Here is a 21,215-nt window from a genome sequence, read left to right as displayed (position 1 = left end):
TGCCTGCTCTTCTTCATGGATGCTTCTCCCTGCCTTCACAATGGAAAAACACATTTTTACAGAGAGAGAATCTCTGTCACTATTTACAACCATCACAGATGCATTGGTTCCCAAAGAGCCTCCTGGGAAAGTTTAACAGGGTTAAAGTAATTGCCCTATCAGCAAAAGATCTGTCCTCACATGATTCTCAAACATACCGCATATCAGCTGCCTAGTGACAGCCTACATTCTGCAGCCTAGATAGTGGATTTCCCACAAGACAAAACACTACAGAGGTTGCTCAGAGGAGGCTGTGATGTGACATTCCATATGCTTTATGAAAATATGTGTATGATTGGAATATGACATAACTCAAGGTGTCAAGCGGGGTGCCCCAAGGGTCTGTTCTGGGACTGGTTTCATTCAACGTCTTTATTAATGACATGGTGTAGAGGCACGGAGTGGCTGCCCACTGACCCGGAGGTGGAGGAACCCCTCTGGGAGGCCCATCCAGCTTACACATGGTGGAGAATGTGGGTACTTTGATCCCACCCCTGAGGTAAGGAGTTGAGGACATGTCTCAGTGGATCAAAAAAACAATTTTTTTTGTCTTCTTCCCCCTTGCTATCCTAGTTGTTGTTGTGGGGTTCGCCCAAATTGACCATGGATGTGGACAACATTTTTAGGGCTCTGGCTGAGTGCCAGCACCAATAGCTGCAGCAGCTTGTGGCTCAACACTGGCAGCTGACCCAGCAGTTCGCGGCCCAACACTGGCAGCTGGCACAGCAGCTGGGCATCCAGCTCCAGCAGCTCCAGGATCTCCAACGACAGGATCTCCCGCAGTTGATTGCCCTCTAGCCCCAACCCAAAGGGCCGCCGTCGGGATCTGCCGGAGAGCCATCCAGTCCCACCGGACCTACCCACCTCACGAAGAGGGAGCCTGAGAGCGATCCTGAGACTGTCACCAGGACGAAAGATGTTCCGACCACCGAAAACCTTATGGGACTGGGATCCTGTATCCCGACACCCAGGCCAAGAGCATTCAGCCCTGTGCCTACTACATCGCCCAGGTCCAGGGCAGCTCCGTGTGCCGGACCTCTACCAGCTGAGTGCCAGAGCGGCGAGGCGCAACGTCCAAGCAGGCTCCAGCAAGGGGGCTGCCCGTAAGTGTGTTGCCAATATGGTTGGGTCTGTATAGCAGAGACACACGCTCCTCACACCGGCCCTTCAAAACTCATAACCCCTGCACAGGTGGAATCGCAGGAAGTGGCATCCCTCCCTAGACTCGGAGTGTGGCCAGACCCTTGTCCGCCTGGAGTTTCTCCCTATTGGCATAGAAACAGAGGGAGAGCTGCACCTGCAGTGTGTGCATGGCGAGGTGAAGGCCTACTCCTGTGCTAGGATCCTCATCACCATCCAAGGGCAGGCGGCGGAGATGACTGTACGGGTGGTGCCGGCCCTGCCCTACCCTATTATCCTGGGTCATGATTGGCCAGCATTCCATGCCCTCCTTAGAGAGACTAGTCTCGAGGTACCCCCTGTTCTGACCAACGTGGAACCCCGCTAGAGGCCCGACCAGGGGAGCCTGCTGAAGAAGAGGGACACCCGGAAAAGGAAATGGATGAAGTGCCCCACACTTCCCACTCTTCCGCTGAGGAGAACGCAGGGTCCCTCGCCCTGACGGACTTTCCTCCAGACCAGTAGGATGACCCCACACTAAGGGCGGCATATGAACAGTTGGCATGTGTCAATGGCACCAAGGTGGACCCCCAGAGAGCTTCGCAGTGGCCTCGCTTCGAGTTAAAGGCAGATCGCCTCTATCAAGTATTGCGAGACCCCCGGACCCAGGAGGTCAGGTCGCAGTTGCTTGTTCCCTGGTGTCATCACAGGGCGCTGCTACCGTTCGCCCATGATATCCCAGCGGCTGGCCATCTGGGATCGGAGAAGTCTCTGGCGAGGGTACTGTCTCAATTCTTCTGGCCCAGAGTGCACCGCGAAGTGAAGGACTACTGTCAATTGTGCCCGGACTGCCAGCTGGCTGCCGATCCTGGGGTGCCAAAAGCCCTGTTAGTCCCCCTGCCTGTAGTAGGGACCCCCTTTGAACGGGTGGCTATCGATTTGGTGGGAACTCTGCCAAGAAGTAAAGCAGGGTTCCGTTACATCCTCGTTCTAATGGACTGCGCTACTCAGTTTCCAGACGCCGTCCTGCTATGAAATATCTACACTTGGACCATCACTTTGGAGCTGATACAAATCTTTGCCCGGGTGGGATTTCCCTGGGAGCTTCTCATGGACCAAAGTGCTAACTTTACCTCTCAGGTACTCCGACAAGTGTGTGCTTTGCTGGGATACGAAAATTACAAACTTCGGTATGTCATCCCCAATCCAATGGGTTAGTCAAATGCTTTAACTGGACTTTGAAGTGGATGATAAGGAGATTTCCTCCAGCTGAAGTGCAACAATGGGACCAGTTACTTCCCCTGCTGCTGCTAGCTGTTCGAGAGGTGCCTCAGACTTCGACCGGGTTTTCCCCGTTCAAGCTTCTGTATGGGTATCATTCCTGTGGTATCCTGGATCTTATGAGCAAGACTTGGGAGCAGACCCCCTCGACATTGCAAGGCCTCCTCCAGTACATCTTCCAGCTCCAGGACCAGCTAACTCAGGTGGGTGCCCTGGCACAGGAAAACCTCCAAGCAGCCCAGAGAACCCAGGAGTGAGGCTACAACCGCTGGGCACAAAAAAGAACTTTTGAACTGGGAGATCGGGTGCTTCTGTTGCTCCCCTCTGAGGAATTGAAGCTTCTCAGCCGCTGGCAAGGACCCTACGAGGTCCTCCACTGGCTCGGGCCTGTAAACTATGAGATCTATCAGCCCAACCAGAGAAAGGAAAAACAGACCTATCATGTGAACCTGCTAAAGCCATGGCGAGACTGGGAGGGCCTGATGATCACGCTGTACCTTTCTGAACCTGCCCTGGAACCTCAGACATCCAACCTGGCAGACGATGGAGAGCCACAACTTGGAGATACTCTTTCTGAGGACCAGTTAAAGCAAGCACGATGCCTCATTCAGAAGAGGCCTTCTGAAAAACACTCACTACGCAGCCCGGGCGTACCACTGTGATAACACACAGCATCTGGACCCCTCCAGGACAAGTGGTACGCGAAGGTAATCACCCTCTCCCTCGCTTTATGCAAGATGGTTTGTAGAAGATATCATTGAAAGGTTATGATTTACTGAATATGATTAGCCATTCATATGCATGCATCATTTTTGTAGATGAAGTTAGGAACCTATGTATTTATGTTTCATATTTTCTGCTTTAGGTCATACACACGGCTGACTACAATGGAAAAGCCAGACAATGGCCCCTCAGCCTGTACAATGGACTGTGAAAAGGCTCGGCCTTCTTGTGGACATTCCATAATACTACTGACTTATGGACGATGAAGTCAGGTGACATGGTCACCTGATACTAACCTGCATCTTGGACTTATGAACTGTTCCACAGGGGGACTCAAATGACAGTTTTCCACCTTATAGAATTTCTACATAAGGCCAGGGAGTAAAAGAATGATTGTCTTCAGTTGGCTTTACCTCTGCCTCACACACCAAAGGGCTACTTGAAAACCGCTGGAAACAAAAGGACTGTAAGGTTACGTCTACACTGCACACTTATTTCAGAATAAGCTATTCCGGAAGAAATACTCCGAAATAGCTTATTTCAAGATAGTGCATCTACACTACAAGGAAGCCATGAAATTAGTCTGAGGCAGGCTCCCCTAATGTGGACATGCTACCTCAATTTAGAGCCCCAGGAATCACTGGGGAGTAATTATTCTGAATGGCCTGGGAGAGGAGCTATTTCAAAATAGCAGCAGTGGAGCATCCACACGACCGCTATTCTTAAATAGCTGTTTTGGAAGAGGAATTATTCCTTGTGGAATGAGGTTTACAGAATCCAGAATAAGATGCTCCTTATTTAGAAATTATTTTGAAATAATGGGCTTACTGTGTAGACACACACAAAGTTATTTCAGAATAAATTCTGAAATTATTCCAGAATAACACTGCTGCTGTGTAGACTCACCCTAACTGAAAGAGTGGAGAAAGAATTGCTGGACACAGGCCAGAAAGGACACCTGTGATCTGTGAAGGACTCTATGTGAAATAATATCTAGGGTGAGAAATGATTAGGTGTAACAAGTTTGTTTGGTGAATCTAGCTTAGATTGCGTGCTGTGTATTATTTTCTTAGTAATCTGCTGTGTTCTGTTTGCTACCTCTTTAGTAACTTACAATTCACCTTTTCATAGTAAATACATTTATTTATGGTTTATAATATAACCCGGTTCATGTAATTTATAAGGGGGTGCGGGATGAGAGGTGGTGCACACCTTCTTTCACATTGAGAAAGGAAGTGAACTTCATATAACTTAATCTGAGTCTTCCCAGAGCTGTTCTCACTGTCTGTTCTTCTGCAGCCCGTGAGCCTTCCTCAGCAAGGCAGAGATTAAGGGGGGGGGGCAGACTGAAAGAGTAGTACCTCAGTGGTATCTTAGTACCTTAGTTGACATCCCAGAGTCCCAACCCATCACAGAGTTGCTAGAGAAAGAAACAAGTGAATATATTTTCTTCTGTAGGTGTTTTCTTTATTGAAACTGACTTGTTCCCCTCAAGAAGTTGCCACCGAAGGATAAATGTATGAATAAGTCACCAACTGGAGACAGATGATTTCAGAGTTTACATAAGAGGAGGAAGACACAATGCCTTCAGATCTCCTACCATTCCAGATAATTATGGGATGAAAAAATCTCTTCTCTTTTCTTGAAAAGTACATAGTGTCTGAACAGGTGAACAGCACAGAAGTTCCTCAATAATCATTGTATGGATATTGCATGTTGAAAAGGGCCTGCAATTTGTGATAGTCACAACGCTGTTTGAATATGACTTGTTCAATGTAAACCTAGATGAACACTCCCACACCAATTGGACACACCCACACAAATTCCTGTATCTAATCACTTGCTCATCTATAATAACAATCATCTTAGAAGAAAGTGCACAAAGCTGAGCACTCAGATATTAAATAATGGTGAAAAAATGTATTCAGTGGGCCATATTTAGAGGGGAGCGTAAGGAAATATAGAGGAGAACTAAGCCAGTCTAATGTAGCCAGCCTGCCTTCCTTCCTTTCCCCTCTAGATGCCTATCAACTGGCTGAGATTGACAGAGTTTTACAGATCCTGACAAACGTAGAACTTACGCTGTTCCTATTTCTTATGCAGCACCTCTGCCCGTGGCTTCCCAAGTCCAAACTGTTGTCACTGACTTGCTGAGCTGCCAAAATGTTTGGCTTAGAGATGGTGTGAGGACACAGATGTTCCTTGTTAAACTCAGACTCTGCTGTTATCGCACCACAGAGAGCACAGAAACTTGCCAGGCTCAGAGCTGCCTGATACAAGCATAACACCGTTCCAGAATCTGAGCCAAATTCAGAAATGGGGCTCAAGGCACTGTAACCTGGATTCCCTTACAATCACTAGACTCCTTCAGCCTTGCTCATCAATGTGGAGCTGTAAAGGGCTCTAAACCACTGTAATGGAACGTATGGGGGAGACAGAAACAAATGGACGTTTAAGTGCACTGGTCTTACAGTCTTTTGTTTTGTTTCCCCTCCTCCTCCTGGCTACACTTTTTCCTTCGGGCTTCAGAATCTGAACCACTAGTGCAGATTCTCTTGCTCTCTTAGGCCATGTCTTCACTATGTTTCAACCATCTGGCAACCCTACATGCACCTAATTCTGTACTGAAGGATCTTCATGACATGATGCTTCAAATACCAGCATTTGTTAGCACCTCTGTCTAGGGATAGTGAGACCTAAATGGTGGTAGCATTGGCAGAAAGCATCACGGAAATGTTCATGTTTGAGTGAATGCTGCTGTAGCAAAATGGGGTTTGCGGGGAGAAGACTAACCATGCAGGAATAGTCTGCCTCTGTCTGCTCCAAGGCAGTACTCTGAACTTGTTTACATCTGACTTCTGTTTTGAATCTGAAAATCATTTAAGAACAAAACAAACCCTGACTATATGCACCTCTGCATACCTACTGCAGGGATGCTCAAAAGCAAAGGCAGGCCGCACAACGTGGTTCTTACAATCAGAGTTAGACTTTTGACCCCAAGAAGAGACAGCTGTTAGGAGCAGGGTGAGACGCATGATGTGGATCACACCTATGTGTTAACATCTATCAGAGGATGCTGGTTTCAGTGCTGACTGTTAGCACATTTGCTTTCCATGAGCACATACAACTTTCTCATTGTGTACAAAAGGTAATTTTTGGGGAGGACTGAGAGGCAAGCAATGAACTAGCTAAATAAACCGTATCAGTTTGATCCAAAGTGAAGTGTGTGCACTTGAAATCAGACCAGCTTGTAGCTGAGAAGTGGATAGCTTGGAGGCACAGATGAATGAACTATGCACAGATTGACACAGTAACTGCAGCTGGTATTGTACATCTTTGAACTAGTTAATGATCCAATTTCATTGACATTTCTTTCTTCTGGGGCACTGTGGCGGGGTCCTCCCCGCCCCGTTCCCTTCTCCCTGAGATTAAAGCATTAGTAACAGGCCCAGAGGCCTGTCCACAGTCACAGCAGGCCCTGAGGCCTGGTCCACGCCCTGAGGGGTTGGGGTAGGGCGGCCCGGGCCCTCCCTCTCCACGGGACCCCAACCCAGGGCCTTAATGGTGGTGGGTGGTTCCCACCACTGGCTCAGCAGGGAGGGGGTCCTCCCCGAAACGCGCTGAGCCCACTGGGGTCTTCCCTGCCCCTTGCCCTGGGTTGCTTCCTACCCCAGTCTTGTGGCCGACGGATGTCCCACCTGGCGATGCTGTGCTGGCAGCGGCGGCAACATCAGCTGGTCCCATCTCTGGGGCAGCAGCGCAGGGGATGTCCCCTGCAGCGGGGCAGGCGGCCCCCCGGAGTTGGCGTTGGGGGCGTGCTCGCCCCAGGGATGGTAGCAGCGATAGCAGCGGTCCCTCCGGCTCTGAATCTGGCAGCAGGTCCGGCGGCGGGCCTGCAGCTTGGGCCGGAGCTCCTTCCTCCCCGGTGGTCTGCCCCAACTGAGCAACCCGGCAGCCTTTTATAGTGAGGCTGCACTTCAAGCATGCCCAGTAGGGCTGTGGGGAAGGGGCATGCTCTACCCAATAAACAGGCTCCTCTCCCTCCTACTCAGTGCGGGGCAGGTTAGCCCCGTCACACACGTCCCCCCTTAAAAGGTTTCTCCCCGGTAGTCTCTCCTCCCCCTCTTCCGGACCTATGCGTGAAAAAAAAAATGCGTTTCCATGTGCCTTCCCTGGCCTATGTGCCACTTGAAATGAATATGGCTGCAACGCTAGGTACCAGTGCATGATACGCACATTGGTGTCCTTCATTGTTTGCAACCACCTCAGAGGGGCGTGATCCGTCACTATAAAAAAGTTACTACCTAGCAAATAATACCTCAGGGTATGTCTACACTACAAAGTTAGTTCAAACTAACGGACGTTAGTTCGAACTAACTTTAATAGGCGCTACACTAGCGCTCCGCTAGTTCGAATTTGAATCGAACTAGCGGAGCGCTTAGTTCGAACTACTTCCTGTGACTAGTTTGAAGCCTGCTACCCATTCCTTTCCTTTGGTGTCCTCTAGTCCTTCTATTATGGGAACTAATGAAGAACTTTTCTGTATGCACCTTCTCCACCCCACTCATGCTTTTATAGATCTCTATCATATCCCCCCTCCATCTCCTCTTTTCTAAGCTGAAAAGTCCCAGTCTCTTTAGCCTCTCTTCATATGGGATCTGTTCCAAACCCCTCATCATTGTAGTTGCCCTCCCCTCTCCCAGCCTCTCTCTTCCCCTCTCCCACCTCCTTTTCCCAGTCTCCCCCAGTTTTGTTCAATAAAGAGAGATTCTATTTTTGAACACAATTGTCCTTTATTTTGTACATCAGGAAGGGGGGCTAGGGAAGGGTAAGTGGAAGGGGGTGAGGGAGGAATGGGGTACGAGCCCCCAGTGGGGAGGACTGGGCTGGCTCTGCGGGCTTCTGGGGGTGGAAGCTCTCCTGCAGCCCCCCAATTGCCACCTCTCCCCAGATGGCAGCCTGCGGCAAGTGCAGCCGGTCTGATGGCCGAGTGCTGTGATGTGCCCAGTGTGGGCACTCATGGCACTCCAAGCCAGGACTGCTTTGCAAGTGGGGTACCCCTGAGAACTGTCTGTCCGGGGTGGGGGTCGGGTCCCTTTAAGCACAGCCCTTGGCTAGCCTGAGGCAGCAGCTCCACGCTCTAAGTCCTCATCTGATGCCCTGCCGGCACTGCTTCCGGCCATCCTTAACCCCGGTTCAGGGTCCACTTAATGTGGACATGCTAGTTCGAATTAGCAAAACGCTAATTCGAACTTGTTTTTTAGTCTGGATGCGTTAGTTCGAATTAGCGCTGTAGTGTAGACATACCCTGGGTGTGGGAGGAGGGGGAGGAAGGGCGGACTGTGATCATTTTGCCCCAAGGCACCTGTTAAGGGAACAGGGCAAAGACTCTGGGGACGAAAAGCAGGAAAACTTGTGGTTGCAGAGGGGCAGAAGGATGGATTCTTTAGGATGTCCAGTTCTGGGAACTCATGGCAGAGGGTGGGAGTGGGATCCCTATAGGCTACGATCTTGGTCGAGAGTTCAGCAACAGCTGCTGCTAAGGGAAGGAAGAAGGGACTAACCAGAGTCCAGAAGGGCTGGAATTTGAGTCTGGGAATAGAATGCCAAAGCCTGTTCTGTGACTGGCACAGGTCCAGCATGGAACATTGATGTTTTCTTTTGGACCTAGATTACCCCAGAAAGGATGGACCTAGCCAGAAGGTCCCTAAAAAATGGAGTCACTGAAAAATCAGGAGGGAAACTGAGGCAGGATGACTGCAGTAGCATGCCACACCAGAGCCTGCTTTGGAACAGCACCTTGCTATGTTAACCCCATCTTATTCCCTAGGGGATAAAAGAATCCCTTTAACTGTTATTTGACCCACTATAATTGCAGATATGGTTATCTTATGTAAAATGTCAAATCTCCCTTTTAATCCCTAAAGACTGGAGATCCTTGCTCTGCAACAAATTCAGCTACATTTCAATATATACTTAATATAGTCACATGTACTTAAAGCTCCGCCTCTCACACCCACAGCACTCTGTGCAACATTTATGAGCGATGGTGTAGAAATAATCATATTCTGACCTGGCATTCAGAAGTGCAACAAAACATTTCACAGTTGAGGAGAGTGATGTGGGTATGTGAGGAAGTGGGTGTGAATTTGATATAAGTGTTGAATATTCCTGTAAGGAGCGTATCCATGGAAATGTAGCATGGCTAAATCTCTTTCCTGATTCCTTTTGCTTAGCTTTGTAGAAGAAATTTTACAGGTTAAACAAATGGACTTTAGATGGACTGAATATGGCAATCCTTTCTCACTTTTAAAATAATGCAGGTGCGGGCCACAAATTTGATGCAGCCTTTCTGAAGATTGCCTCAATCTTCCGTTATGCTTTATTTATTTGCTGTTCGACTTGTTCTGGGGATGTGCCCATTTCCACCAGCAGGTGTCACACTATCACCGTGTCAAAAGCAGAACTAGACCAACATTCAAAGAAAGCTGATGCAGCTGTTTTGTAAGCTGTTTCCTCCCCTTTGCTGCTCACTCTGTGCCTCCGGGAAGGGTGTTAGTGACACTGGCACTGGAAATTCTACTTACTTTGTAGTCATGAGCGGGAGGGGGGAAAGGGAGAGTCTTTTTTCCCAGGATCTGTTGCACTGATACAGCTACTGACTCATCTGTTAAGGGAACAGGGCAAAGCTTCTGCCAGCTAGGCTTCTTTTCCATTAGTAACCCTTTTTACAGCTGAGGGTGTGCTACGAAAGGAATCACAATTCCATTGCTGCTGTCTTGGGTTTTGTCTCAGCCCCTTCTAGTTTGGGTCTGCCGCTCCTTGGTCCTGGTCTTCTAACAGCTTCATCATGCATGCATGGTATCCCCATCACGTAACTAGTGTGACACGTCTTAAAAGACCATCCCCCATTAGTCCCAGCTAGAGCAAATACATCTGCCCCTTGCAACTCAAAGAATGGACCAACCCACTGGTACTTGAGCCTTCCTTCTCAGTGTTTGCAATAAAAGCCTGATTTCCTGCTGCCAGAGAAACATGTGTAACCCACACACTTCCTAGGGGTGATGCACTGTCTCAGCTAATGACTCAGAGACCACTTACAGAGAGAAAAATGAGTCTGTGCTACAGCCTTAGCTAAGAAGCAACAGGCTGTTACCTCCCGTGGTCGAGACTCATACAGTAAGCTACAGAGGTCCAGGGTTTGATTCTGCCTGTTGGCATGATACATGTCCTTGGCTTTATCAGTGAGGAAGAAATATAGCTCTTTTGTTATTGCCTGCTCCTGTACACAGGCAGACATGACATTTGGGCCTTATTCTCTCTAGGGTAACTTTTAAAAAAATATCGGCAGAGTTCAGCTACAGTGCTGTGAAAATGTTGGGATACCTATATGGATGAGCTGCTACAGTTGTCTGAACATACTGATTAGACCTGGTGTGAACTGGGTTACTGAAAACAGTGGTAAAAATACCCCAGTTGTGTGTGTTCCATACCCTCTACCATCATTCCCTCTGGAGGAGCTACAGTAGCAGAGAATACGGTACCACACTTTCCCATTGTAGAAGAAAGCAAAGGAGAATTCTGAGTCATAATGCTTGCCATGGAAGATTATAGCTTTATCCATTCTGTGAACAATAATTTATTGACATTACAATTGCTGGGGGAAAAAGGCAAATAATTTTAAGGCCAGAACCCTCATGAGATTTGTCAGTACAATATTACAGTAGGCAGGAGACTTTAGAGTAGGTGTGTGTCTTTATTTTTATTCCACTGTCTCTACTAGTCATGCCTGCCTCACTCCCCAGTACTGAGGTTTCCCTGCCCTCTGACTCATCCTTTGTTTCCGTGTCTCTACCAGGGGGGATTTCATTTCAGTGCTTTTTGCCTCAAAGCTGTTTTCTCCATTTCCCCTCATCCAACTAAAACACACACATAATCCTTGTATCCCCCACCCCATCTTGTCCCACACCCTGGCCACTTGTCGCTCTGTGTCTCTCTGACCTGGCACTGCCCCTGTAACTAATGCCCTTTGCACGCCTCCTAGTCGAGAGGCTGGTGCCTGCATCCCTGCTCCCTCCTCTCCAGCTCATATCCTGTGTGGTGCCCCCTCTCTTGCCTGGTTGTTACTGGGTGCATTGCCACTCAGCTGCTTGGTATCCTGTGTATCTCAGCCATGCCCGTTCCTACCTGGCTGGCTGATACACTGTGTGCTCCGCCCTTCTCGGCTGGCTGGTACTGTGCATCTCCCCCCCCACTCTCCAGGGCCGGCCGGTCCCCAGTGTGTCCCCCCCTCACTCCCCAGGGCCGGCCGGTCCCCAGTGTCCCCCCCCCCCCCACGCCCCAGGGCCGGCCGGTCCCCAGTGTCCCCCTCCCCCCCCACTCCCCAGGGCCGGCCGGTCCCCAGTGTCCCCCTCTCCCCCCCACTCCCCAGGGCCGGCCGGTCCCCAGTGTCCCCCCCCCCCCCACGCCCCAGGGCCGGCCGGTCCCCAGTGTCCCCCCCCCCCCACGCCCCAGGGCCGGCCGGTCCCCAGTGTCCCCCTCCCCCCCCCACTCCCCAGGGCCGGCCGGTCCCCAGTGTCCCCCCTCTCCCCCCCACTCCCCAGGGCCGGCCGGTCCCCAGTGTCCCCCTCCCCCCCCCACTCCCCAGGGCCGGCCGGTCCCCAGTGTCCCCCTCCCCAGGGCCGGCCGGTCCCCAGTGTCCCCCTCCTCCCCCCCACTCCCCAGGGCCGGCCGGTCCCCAGTGTCCCCCTCCCCAGGGCCGGCCGGTCCCCATTGCCCCCCCGCTGGTCCCAGGCCGTGCCGCCCCCGCGCGGCGCAGCTCCCCGGCAGCCGGCGCACGTGCTCGGCCCCTCCCCTGGGCCGCGTGGCTCCGGCGGGACCGGCGGTGGCAGGAGGCGGGACCGCGCCGGGCCGGGGCTCACGCGAGCGGCCGCTTCTCCGGGCGGGGGCACCGAGCGCGCCGGACCCTGCGCCGCCCCCGCCACTCACCTGCGCCGGGCGCCTGCAGGTAACAGCGCCGGGCAGCTCGCCTGGGACCGGCCCCTCTTGGACCCTCCCCTCTCGGGCCCTGCCGCCCCTCCCCCAGGCTGGTCCCCAGGGAGGTGGCCTCCACTGAGGCCGTTTGCCAGGTGATTCCTTGCTTTGCAGCGCGCTCCTGTGAGTCTCCACATAGGCAGCCATTGCCACCTCTCCCGCACAGCCCCCCCGGCTTTGGGTGCTGAATTGGGGTTAGGAATGTACTTCTCATCTGTGGCCTTTGCCCCCCTGAATTCTGTGGTAGAGCAGCTGGGTAACCCCTCACCTGCAGGGTTTCTCCTCCAGGGCCGTGATCGTGCACCAGGATGGCCACATACATAACTCATCCCATGTTTTATCCTCTGCCCCTGAACTCTTCATCAGGACACCTAGGTAAATCCTTAGGTGAAATGAAGTACACATGAATATCACCCACCCCTTCCCCGACCCAGCACTGAAGTGGCCAGGTGACCTTTCACCTGAGGGCTTTCTCCTCCCCCCTGACTTGAAGTGGAGATTTCTCTTGCTTTGGAATTGCCAGTCAACCAGGATGATCAATTAACTCCGTACCTTGGGAGTTTTTCAGTTTTTGACCAGTGCGTTGGGATAGCCACGTAGCTCCTCAGTGAGGGACACTGGTAGATACTGATACAGATACACTCCCTCTCAGGAGTGTCCTCTTTTTTGAAAGTTCGAATATGGTAGCCCTAGAAACACTCTCTTTCCTCTGCTTTTTCTTAAGCCTATGCAGGGCAGCTTGGTAACCTGTTATTTAGGGCTTCCTGCTGTCTCTCTACCCTGTACTGTTTCTGAGTCTGTGCATCAGTTACTCATTTGAAACCAGATTAATTTAGGTCAGTAATCAATTGGTTATTTTGAACTTTGCAGTCTTTATTCAAGGCTGTAAGGCTGATATTCAGATCATAAGTCCAACTGTATTAAACCGTTGTTATTAGAGAGTCTGTGCTTCTTGGGGCAGGGGCCATCTTTTTGTTACGTTTGTACCGTGCCTGGCATAACAAAGTCCAGGTCCATGACTTAGGCCTCACACTCCGCTACTGTGTAGATAAATAGGGATAGACTGCTACCTTGTGTTTTTTTTTAAACGCCGATAGGCCCAAGTTACTTTTCTGAAGTGAACAACCATCTTCAGTCTTTCGTAAACCTGAATGTCTAAATATGAAGAAGGGAGGAGAGAGAATATTGTGTAGGAGCAGAATTTGATTCTGTCAAGTAAATTGCTAATATTTGTTTGCATTTTTGTTTAGGAAAACTGGGTGCAGTGCAACCAAATGGGCTCCTTGAAGCACTTCCTTTGATCTGCTGAGTTGGGGGGAAATCCTGTTGAGGATCGGGTGTCTACCTCTGTACCCTCTAACTTCTCACTGCTATGGAACAAAGTGCGGTTGAGCAGAAGCCCCAGACAGAGAGCCAGGAGGACAACAAGAGCAATGTGAAATCCTTGCCTGGGGGAGCTGTCCATATCTGGGGAGAAATAAAAAAACATGCAGTTACAGATGACTACAAGCTCTCCAAACGGGTGCTAGGCTTGGGGGTTAATGGCAAAGTATTGGAGTGTTTTAACAAGGTGACAGAGCAGAAATGTGCTTTAAAGGTATGTAGACTTTTCTTTGTATTCTGTGGGGCCAAAGGTCATCATTCAAAATCCCATAGAAAGCCGTCTTTTTTGTTAATGTCTAGGTAATACAAAGATGGATGCATTAGAGATTCTTGGATATATAGACAGTCAGTCTAGTGTAGATACAAAATCAAAAGATCTTTTTCAGACTGTTCCTGAGTGAGTTTCTGTAACAATTATCATTTATATAACTATGCTTTTCCTCTTGGCCTGAAAAACCCCAAGCCCTCCCCTCTGAGTGGTTTAGCCAAGGTTTTGAATACGGATGTTAGACAATCAACAATCAGGAATCAGGTCTGAATCAAGGGCCTGATGCCTTCACATGTATTGCCAGCCTTCTGGTTTTTTGTTTTTTGAAGAACTAGTGGGACAATATGGATCCTGGCGTTCAACACAAATATTTGCCTGTTTGATTTCTTATAAAGTATTTCTTATGGCTTCAGGGAGTGTTTCTAGTTGCTAAATACAAACAGCAGGGTAAGTGAATAATTCCCTTTTTGTATTTACTTCCAGAAGAGCAGAGCATATGATAACATATCAGAGATATCAGGGTTGGACAAATGTGTTTACCCATTTACCAGTGGTGAAAAGATATTAGTGACTGTAATATGTGTTGTTTAGATAAATAGAGCAGGAAACAGGCACATGAGAGTGTTGGGCTTATCTATGAGTATGTGCCGTATTTAAGCTTTCTTTTTTAAATTACAGATTTAAGTTTGTCACTTTTAGGGTTAATCTTCCAAGACAATTGTCTCACTGAGTCTGTAAACAGGCTGAAGCAACAAAATCGTGTGAACTTCCTCAGAGCTTAATACTGTTTCTTTTGCATTAATTGGGATAATGTGAAGATTTAGAAGTCTCCAGATATCTTTTTCCATCTTCACCCTTAAACTCTGAATGAATTGGCAGAGAGTGAGACTAATCTGGATGACTTGTCAAAGTATGGGCAAGGCCTTGACTCTAGCAAGTTGGACCTGAATTTTACAACATGGTTCTTGCATTCTGTAGTACGCTGGGGTAGGAGAACAGAAATCCTGGACAGTTTCATTTACATTTTAAGAAAGAGACATTTAATTGATTAAAATGAAAACATACAGTACTATTTGTACAGAAGTATGGCCGCAGAACAACATGGAGACTAATTTGCTGTCCTGCTGAGTTCTGTATTATCAATGCATAATGGAACTGGAGACGTTTGTTAGGATGGAGCTGCAGGTTTTGGAAGGCAGATGGGGGAACATTGAAGCTTCTGGCACAGAGACTGGCATAGGAGGGTGTTTGAGATTATAGGATAAGTTCATTAACTTGTTATTTCTGATTAAAATGACCAGCAGTGAATTACGCAGCGTAGCTGTAGCTGTGACTTAGTGAATTAGTTAATAATTAACTTATGTAATTTTCAGATTTAACCCATTAAAATGAGGGGAACAATTAACATTCAAAGCTGTTTCAGAGCATCTGCAAACTCAGGCCTCCCTATCTTTGTTTATACTTGGTTCACCTTTTCAAGGTTTTTGTTGCCGCTCTTAAGAGTGAAGCTTTTTTTTAAACGTGAGCTTACTTTTTAGTGCATGGCTCTGTGGGAACAGAAGAATTTCAAAGCAAATTCAGTGGTTGTGGCGTCATCATAAACTGTACCTTAGATGTAATTTTAAACTACTAGCTCAATACTGATGAAACTACAGGGAAGAATGTCAGAAATTAAAGATTATGTGCTTTTAACAGGCTTCCATTTGCCTAAAGAGCAGGAAGAACTAACGACAGAGGAACGGATCTGAGAAACCTGATTTAGAGGCTCCCTGTAAGCAAAAATGGTACTGAAAAATCAGTTAACTCTTTCAGTGCTAACATACCTAGGAGACACAGAAACCTCACCCATCCTTACCTCTCCCCCCCCAGTAAACTATATTCGTCTGATGTACCTGGTATTAAGGATATTAAAATGCGGTTAATTGACTTGTCAATAGGCACTTCCACAGCCTTCCTGGGGCTCTTGTACATTTCAAAGGAGGCATGCAGAACTCCGCATACAGCCCAGGGCCAGTGGGAAGTCCCGCTTGCTCCGGGCTGCTGGTGGCATGCCTACTTTGAAATGCACAAGAGTCCCCAGCAGAGGCTCTTGTGCATTTCAAAGCCATGGAGCCCAGGGTCAGCGGGGGACTGTAATGCTACACTGCATGCCACTAGGAGCCCGGGGTCAGCTGTGGACTCCCCAGCTGACCCTGGGCTCCACAGCAGCTGCCCCTTTGAAATGTGCAGAGGTGGCGTTTCAAAGGGGCAGCTGCCGCACAGCTGATCCGCTGCACAGCTGATACGTGGCTGCTTTGGGGCTTCAAAGTGGCAATGCCACTGTGTGGCACTACCACTTTGAAGTAATCCTTTCCCCCCACCCCTTCCTGCCTTTATCTCATAGAGGGGATAAAGGGGGGGGGATGTCGACCAGTCAAAATTCTTATCGGTTATTCGACTCATCTTTAACATCCCTATGTGGTATCGTTGTAGTCCTGTTGTGATGTGCCAGAGCAATGCCTACAGTTCAGGGAATGTGCCTTATTCTGCTGAAATACCCAGAAAGGTGATGAGATATTTGTAAAGATATGGGGATGATGCCTGACTTATTCACGTACAGTTTTCATCACTTTGGGTCTGAGTGCTGCATACAAAATTAAATATGAAATTACATAGAACTGCTAATGGCTCAGAGTGCAGCCATTCCCCAAATAATGGCAAATGAGAAAATAACTAAGGCAGGACAGACACAATGGATAAGAACATAAGAGTGGCCATACTGGGTCTGACCAAAGGTCCATCAAGCCCAGTATCCTGTCCTCCGACAGTGGCCAATGACAGGTGTCCCAGAGGAATGAACAGAACAGGGAATCATCAGCTGATCCCAATCTTGTTGCCCATTCCCAGCCTCTGACATACAGAGGGTAGGGACACCATTCCTACTCATCCTGCCTTATAGTCATTGATGGGCCTGTCCTCCCTGAATTCATCTAGCTCTTTTTTTAATCCGTTAAAGTTCTGTTTTTTACAACATCCTCTGGCAGAGGGTTCCACAGGTTCTCTGTGCGCGGTGTGAAGAAATACCTCCTTTTGTTTGTTTTCAACTTGGTGCCTGTTCATTTTATTTGGTGACCAGATTAAATTAGCCTGAACAGAACAACCTTGTATTGAACCCTGAAGATATCTACAGAGGTGGAAATGTTCAGGGAGGGTGTTGTCATTATTTCACAGAGATCCTGAATCAAGCAGTACAAGTCCCTCTCCTGCTCCTCGCGGGTTCTCAGAACAACCTATCCAGGAAAAACAGCTGTGTAAAACCTTCTGGAAATATGTCCTGTCAAGAAACTCTGCTTCTATATTATATAGTATAGAGTTTGTTTTCCTCTTGGAAGAAAATAGGCTCAAGGGTTCAGTTGATCACTGCTTTCTATTCCCCTCCTGCATGTGATTGTTCTACAGTGGTGGGGATAAACAGTAGGTACAGATGAGCTGTTATACAAAGATCCCTATTTGACATGTAAATGTCAAAAGTAGAGAAATACAAATGTTACCTTGGGTGTAAGTAGTACATCCTTTTTATATAGGAATCCAAAAGCTGAAAAGAGTGATAGAGACATTTTGAGGGTTTATTTGTGTGTGTAATATAATATGCAGTATTTTATATGTGTGCATGTGCAGGAACACTCGCACATTTCCTCCATAAATCTCTGCTCCCTGTAACCAAGTCTCCTGAAGAAAATTAAAAAAAAAAAAACAACCCAAACCCTCTTGCTGTTGAAGGTAGAGATTATCAACAGTAGGTTTCCTTTGCTGCCAAACTCTCCTATAAAGCTGTTCTTGGTTGGCAGATGGCATTGCTTTCAGATTTTCTTTCATAAGGGAAAAAAGCCAGTCCAGAGCTCACTCAATGGAAGAAATTTTCATGCTGGTATTCAAGAGAAAAGAGCTTGAAGAGGCAGAAACATTCATCCACAGAGCCATGTGTCAGTCAAGCATGACATTTTGTAATGGGGAGGTCTCTGTGGTTTCCTTTAGTCCATGCCTGTATTTGGAGCTAGTTAGAGTTTCACTAATCATTTTAGCTCGGGAAAACACAAGGCATCCTCCCAAGATACTGCAGAGACTCTAACTGTGGCTTTGCTTATTTTTCTGAAGTATTATTTGGCTGCATTTATTCCAGTTGGCACAGAGTTTGCTACATAGTTTTTAAAAGGGCTGTCACCTTTGTTCCCATTAGACTGAAATGCCACACATACTGCTGCTCCAATTCAGAAAAGCGAATCTGGCTACTTGCTTATGTGTAATGACACTTTGGCTGTACAGCAGCGTTTCCAAACAATAAGGATAGAGGAGTAAACAAACTGGTCTACAGACAGGTCCACTGACAGGGTAGAGAGTGCTGGTGATTCAAAAGGGCTTCTGGACACTGCTGCTGCCACTTAAATCTCCACTGGAGCACCGTGTGACATGCTCTGTGTGGAGCTGAAACTGTCCGCCCAGCCCTTCCCTTTCCAGTTGAGGCCCCACCCCTTCTGGGAGCACAGAGCCCCGCCCACACCTTGTCCAGGAACCTGGAAAGACTGTTGGCCCCTTCGTCTACAGCAGTGTTTCTCAAAGTGGACTGCAGGCCCACGCCACTTCGTTTACCTAAAGGCTCCATAGCCACGGAGCCTCGTTACTTCCATTGGCTCTGGTTTGCCATTTCCAGCCAAGGAGAGCTGCAGGAAGCAGTGTCCTGTGTCACACTGCTTCCTGCGGCTCCCTTCAGCTAGAAACAGCAAACTGGCGCCAATGGGAGCCATGAGGCTCCATGGCTACAGAGCCTTTAGGTAAACAAAGCAGTATAGGCCTGCTAGCGGCTTTCCCAAAGCAGGCCTGTGACCCCTTTGGAGAAACACTGGTCTACAGGAAAGTGGCCTTCCAGAAGGCAACTCTGAGTAGTCCATCCAGCTATTTTTCTTCTAGGTAGGCAGCTTCATTTCCATACTTTGGGTGATGTCATGAGCATTTTTGCCCTTATATATCCTGACTGCATTCGTCAGAGTTCTGCTTCCCTTTGGAGCTAGAATTGGAGAAAGTACTGAAACTTCCCTTCTCCTCATTACAACATTACAGTTGGCCTGAAAACTCTTCTGTTATGCCCCCTGCTTATTGGGATAAAGGAATCTGGGCCAGCTTTCTGCCTGGGCCAAAGATGCACTGGAATGGGTTGCCTAGGGAGGGGGTGGAATCTCCATCCCTAGAGGTTTTTAAGTCTTGGCTTGACAAAGCCCTGGCTGGGTTGATTTAGTTGGGATTGGTCCTGTCGTGGGTAGGGGGCTGGACTTGATGACCTCCTGAGGTCTCTTCCAGCTCTATGATTCTATGATAAACATGATGAAACTTGTGTTCTTGAAAAAGGCCAGTGGTTCTCAATGCTTCTTTTTTCTTCTGTGGAACGAGACTCGGAAAATGGTAAAAAAAAAAATCATCCCACGACTCACAATATCCCACAAAGCTCTGGTGAACTGGGGTTGATGTGATTTGGGTTTATAGGATGGAGGCTCTGGATCAGAAAAAGTGAGAAGGCTTCTCTGCTTGCACAAGGCTCACTCAGTTCCAGGGTTGGAATGAGCAGCTGCTAGTGGATGAGAAGCTGGTCTATCAGATCCTTGGAGCACTGCTGCCTTTTGTTTTGGAACCAAGCACTGTGTGAAGGGAGAAAACAGCTGTCCACAGACTGGGCGTGGCTGTGCAGGGATTACATCAGCAGGAGAGAGCCTCATCTTTCCTTTTGTCGCTGGGTCTCACTGTGTCCTAGTGAGTGGGAAACTTTTATATTAGTCAGCATCTGGGTGTCAGTGGGCCGTCGATCTAAGTACGTGAATCATGTAGGTGAAGTCGATGTATTTAGATCTACTTACTGTGGTATCCTTGTTGCTGTAAGTTGACAGCTAACACTCTCCTGCTGATTCCCCCTTACTGGAGTTGGTGGGAGAGCGCTCAGCAGTCAATATATCTCCTCTATACTAGAGGCAATAAATTGACCCTGCTAGATAGATGGCTCCCATCAATCTGACAAGTAAGGAAGACACATCTCATCTCTTTACTGATCCCTGGATCACTTTCCTTATGAGCTAGTCTGGACCTAGTGGCAGGGAGAACAGGGATAGTGCTGCTGAGATTTCCAAAAAGGTCAAATGTATTGGTTTGAACTTTTTGTTACACTACAAAAGAGGATTGAAATGGCATAGAGTGGCTTCCTGTGACCGTCTTTCTTTGTGCACATGCACCCCCTCCGCACATACACAATACATGCAAACAATCTCATCTTCTTGGTTGGGGCAACATGAGTTGGGTCCATGAATGTACCTGCTCTCTCTCACCTGCTAGCCTAATGCAAACAATGGCTAATCACTAAACTGGGTCTTAACTTTTCCAGCAGCCAGAAAATGTTCTCGTTTATGGCTCTCTATAAGCTTATAGCCAGATACCCTGAGAAAGTAGGCCTTGAATCCACATCAGAACAGCTCAGCATCAGGAAACCAAACAGTAAACTTACCTGTGTTGCAGGTAGTCTTTGCTTTCTTATGTGCCTTTTTTATTACTTGACAAGTTAATTAGTTTGAGAAAGAGAATACAAAGTTCATACAAGAGCATTTACAGAGTGCAAATAATGTGCGATTTCCATGACCGAGAGCAAGTCAGCGAATGAACATTTTCAAAAGGCAGATGCAGACAACCATTATGATTGAGTATCATTGCCATTTTCCTGTGAAGAATCAATACCTTAGTTTCTTGAAGAATGTGGTAGTGATTTTCAGCTGAGATTAGATACAGAACAAGAAATGTTATAAAGTTTCCTGATTGATAAAGTTGGTATTGATTCTCTTTCCATTAAAGTCACCCTCTAAAGTAAAGAATTTTAACTGCCTAACAGTGCAAAACAGCACTATGCAGTAATTCAGACAGGAAATAAGAACGGTGTCATACTGAAACTGCAGGGGAATTTGGGGAATCAAAATATAACGATCAGAGTTGGAATTTTGTAAAGCGTGTAAGAGTGATTATGTTTTGTAGGTGGAGCTCTAGGACTTCAAACTACAGGACAGTTCATCTTATCTCAGCTTTTAAAAACAAACAAACAAACAAACAAACAAACAAAAAAAACCCTTGCTATCTGTTTACTTCAGTCAGTTGTATTAGTACAGGACGCCCAGAATCATTATCACAAATGATTACATGTAACAAGCTCCAGCATCACAGAGGTAACGGGATGTGGGAAAAGGCAGATGCTCAGTGTAACAAATGCATTACAGGAAGATTCCACTTGAACTGGAACAGACTCTGAAATATGGATTGTGTGAGACTAGAACCCTGAACTTTGTTCCTAGATGCCAGGTCCAGAACA

At 47.9% G+C, this 21,215-nt stretch overlaps 1 protein-coding gene across 4 annotated transcripts in view; it reads left to right on the top strand.

Moving 5' to 3' along the window:
* Nucleotides 1-12,012: 12,012 nt before the first annotated feature.
* MAPKAPK3 (MAPK activated protein kinase 3) overlaps nucleotides 12,013-21,215 on the top strand; it is a 67,149-nt gene continuing 57,946 nt past the window's right edge. The window contains exons 1-2 of one of the 4 annotated variants that reach the window (XM_075939451.2): nucleotides 12,013-12,169; nucleotides 13,446-13,792. In XM_075939451.2, coding sequence (XP_075795566.1) covers nucleotides 13,568-13,792 — 225 coding nt within the window. In that variant the 5' untranslated portion in view covers nucleotides 12,013-12,169; nucleotides 13,446-13,567. The other 3 variants (XM_075939452.2, XM_075939455.2, XM_075939454.2) reach the window with 3 other exon arrangements.

The sequence above is a fragment of the Pelodiscus sinensis genome, chromosome 11 (genome assembly GCF_052426305.1).
Source record: "Pelodiscus sinensis isolate ZL-2025 chromosome 11, ASM5242630v1, whole genome shotgun sequence".
NCBI lineage: Eukaryota > Metazoa > Chordata > Testudines > Trionychidae > Pelodiscus > Pelodiscus sinensis.
The sequence above is the reverse complement of the archived record's forward strand: the minus strand, read 5'-3'. Positions and strand labels throughout refer to the sequence as shown.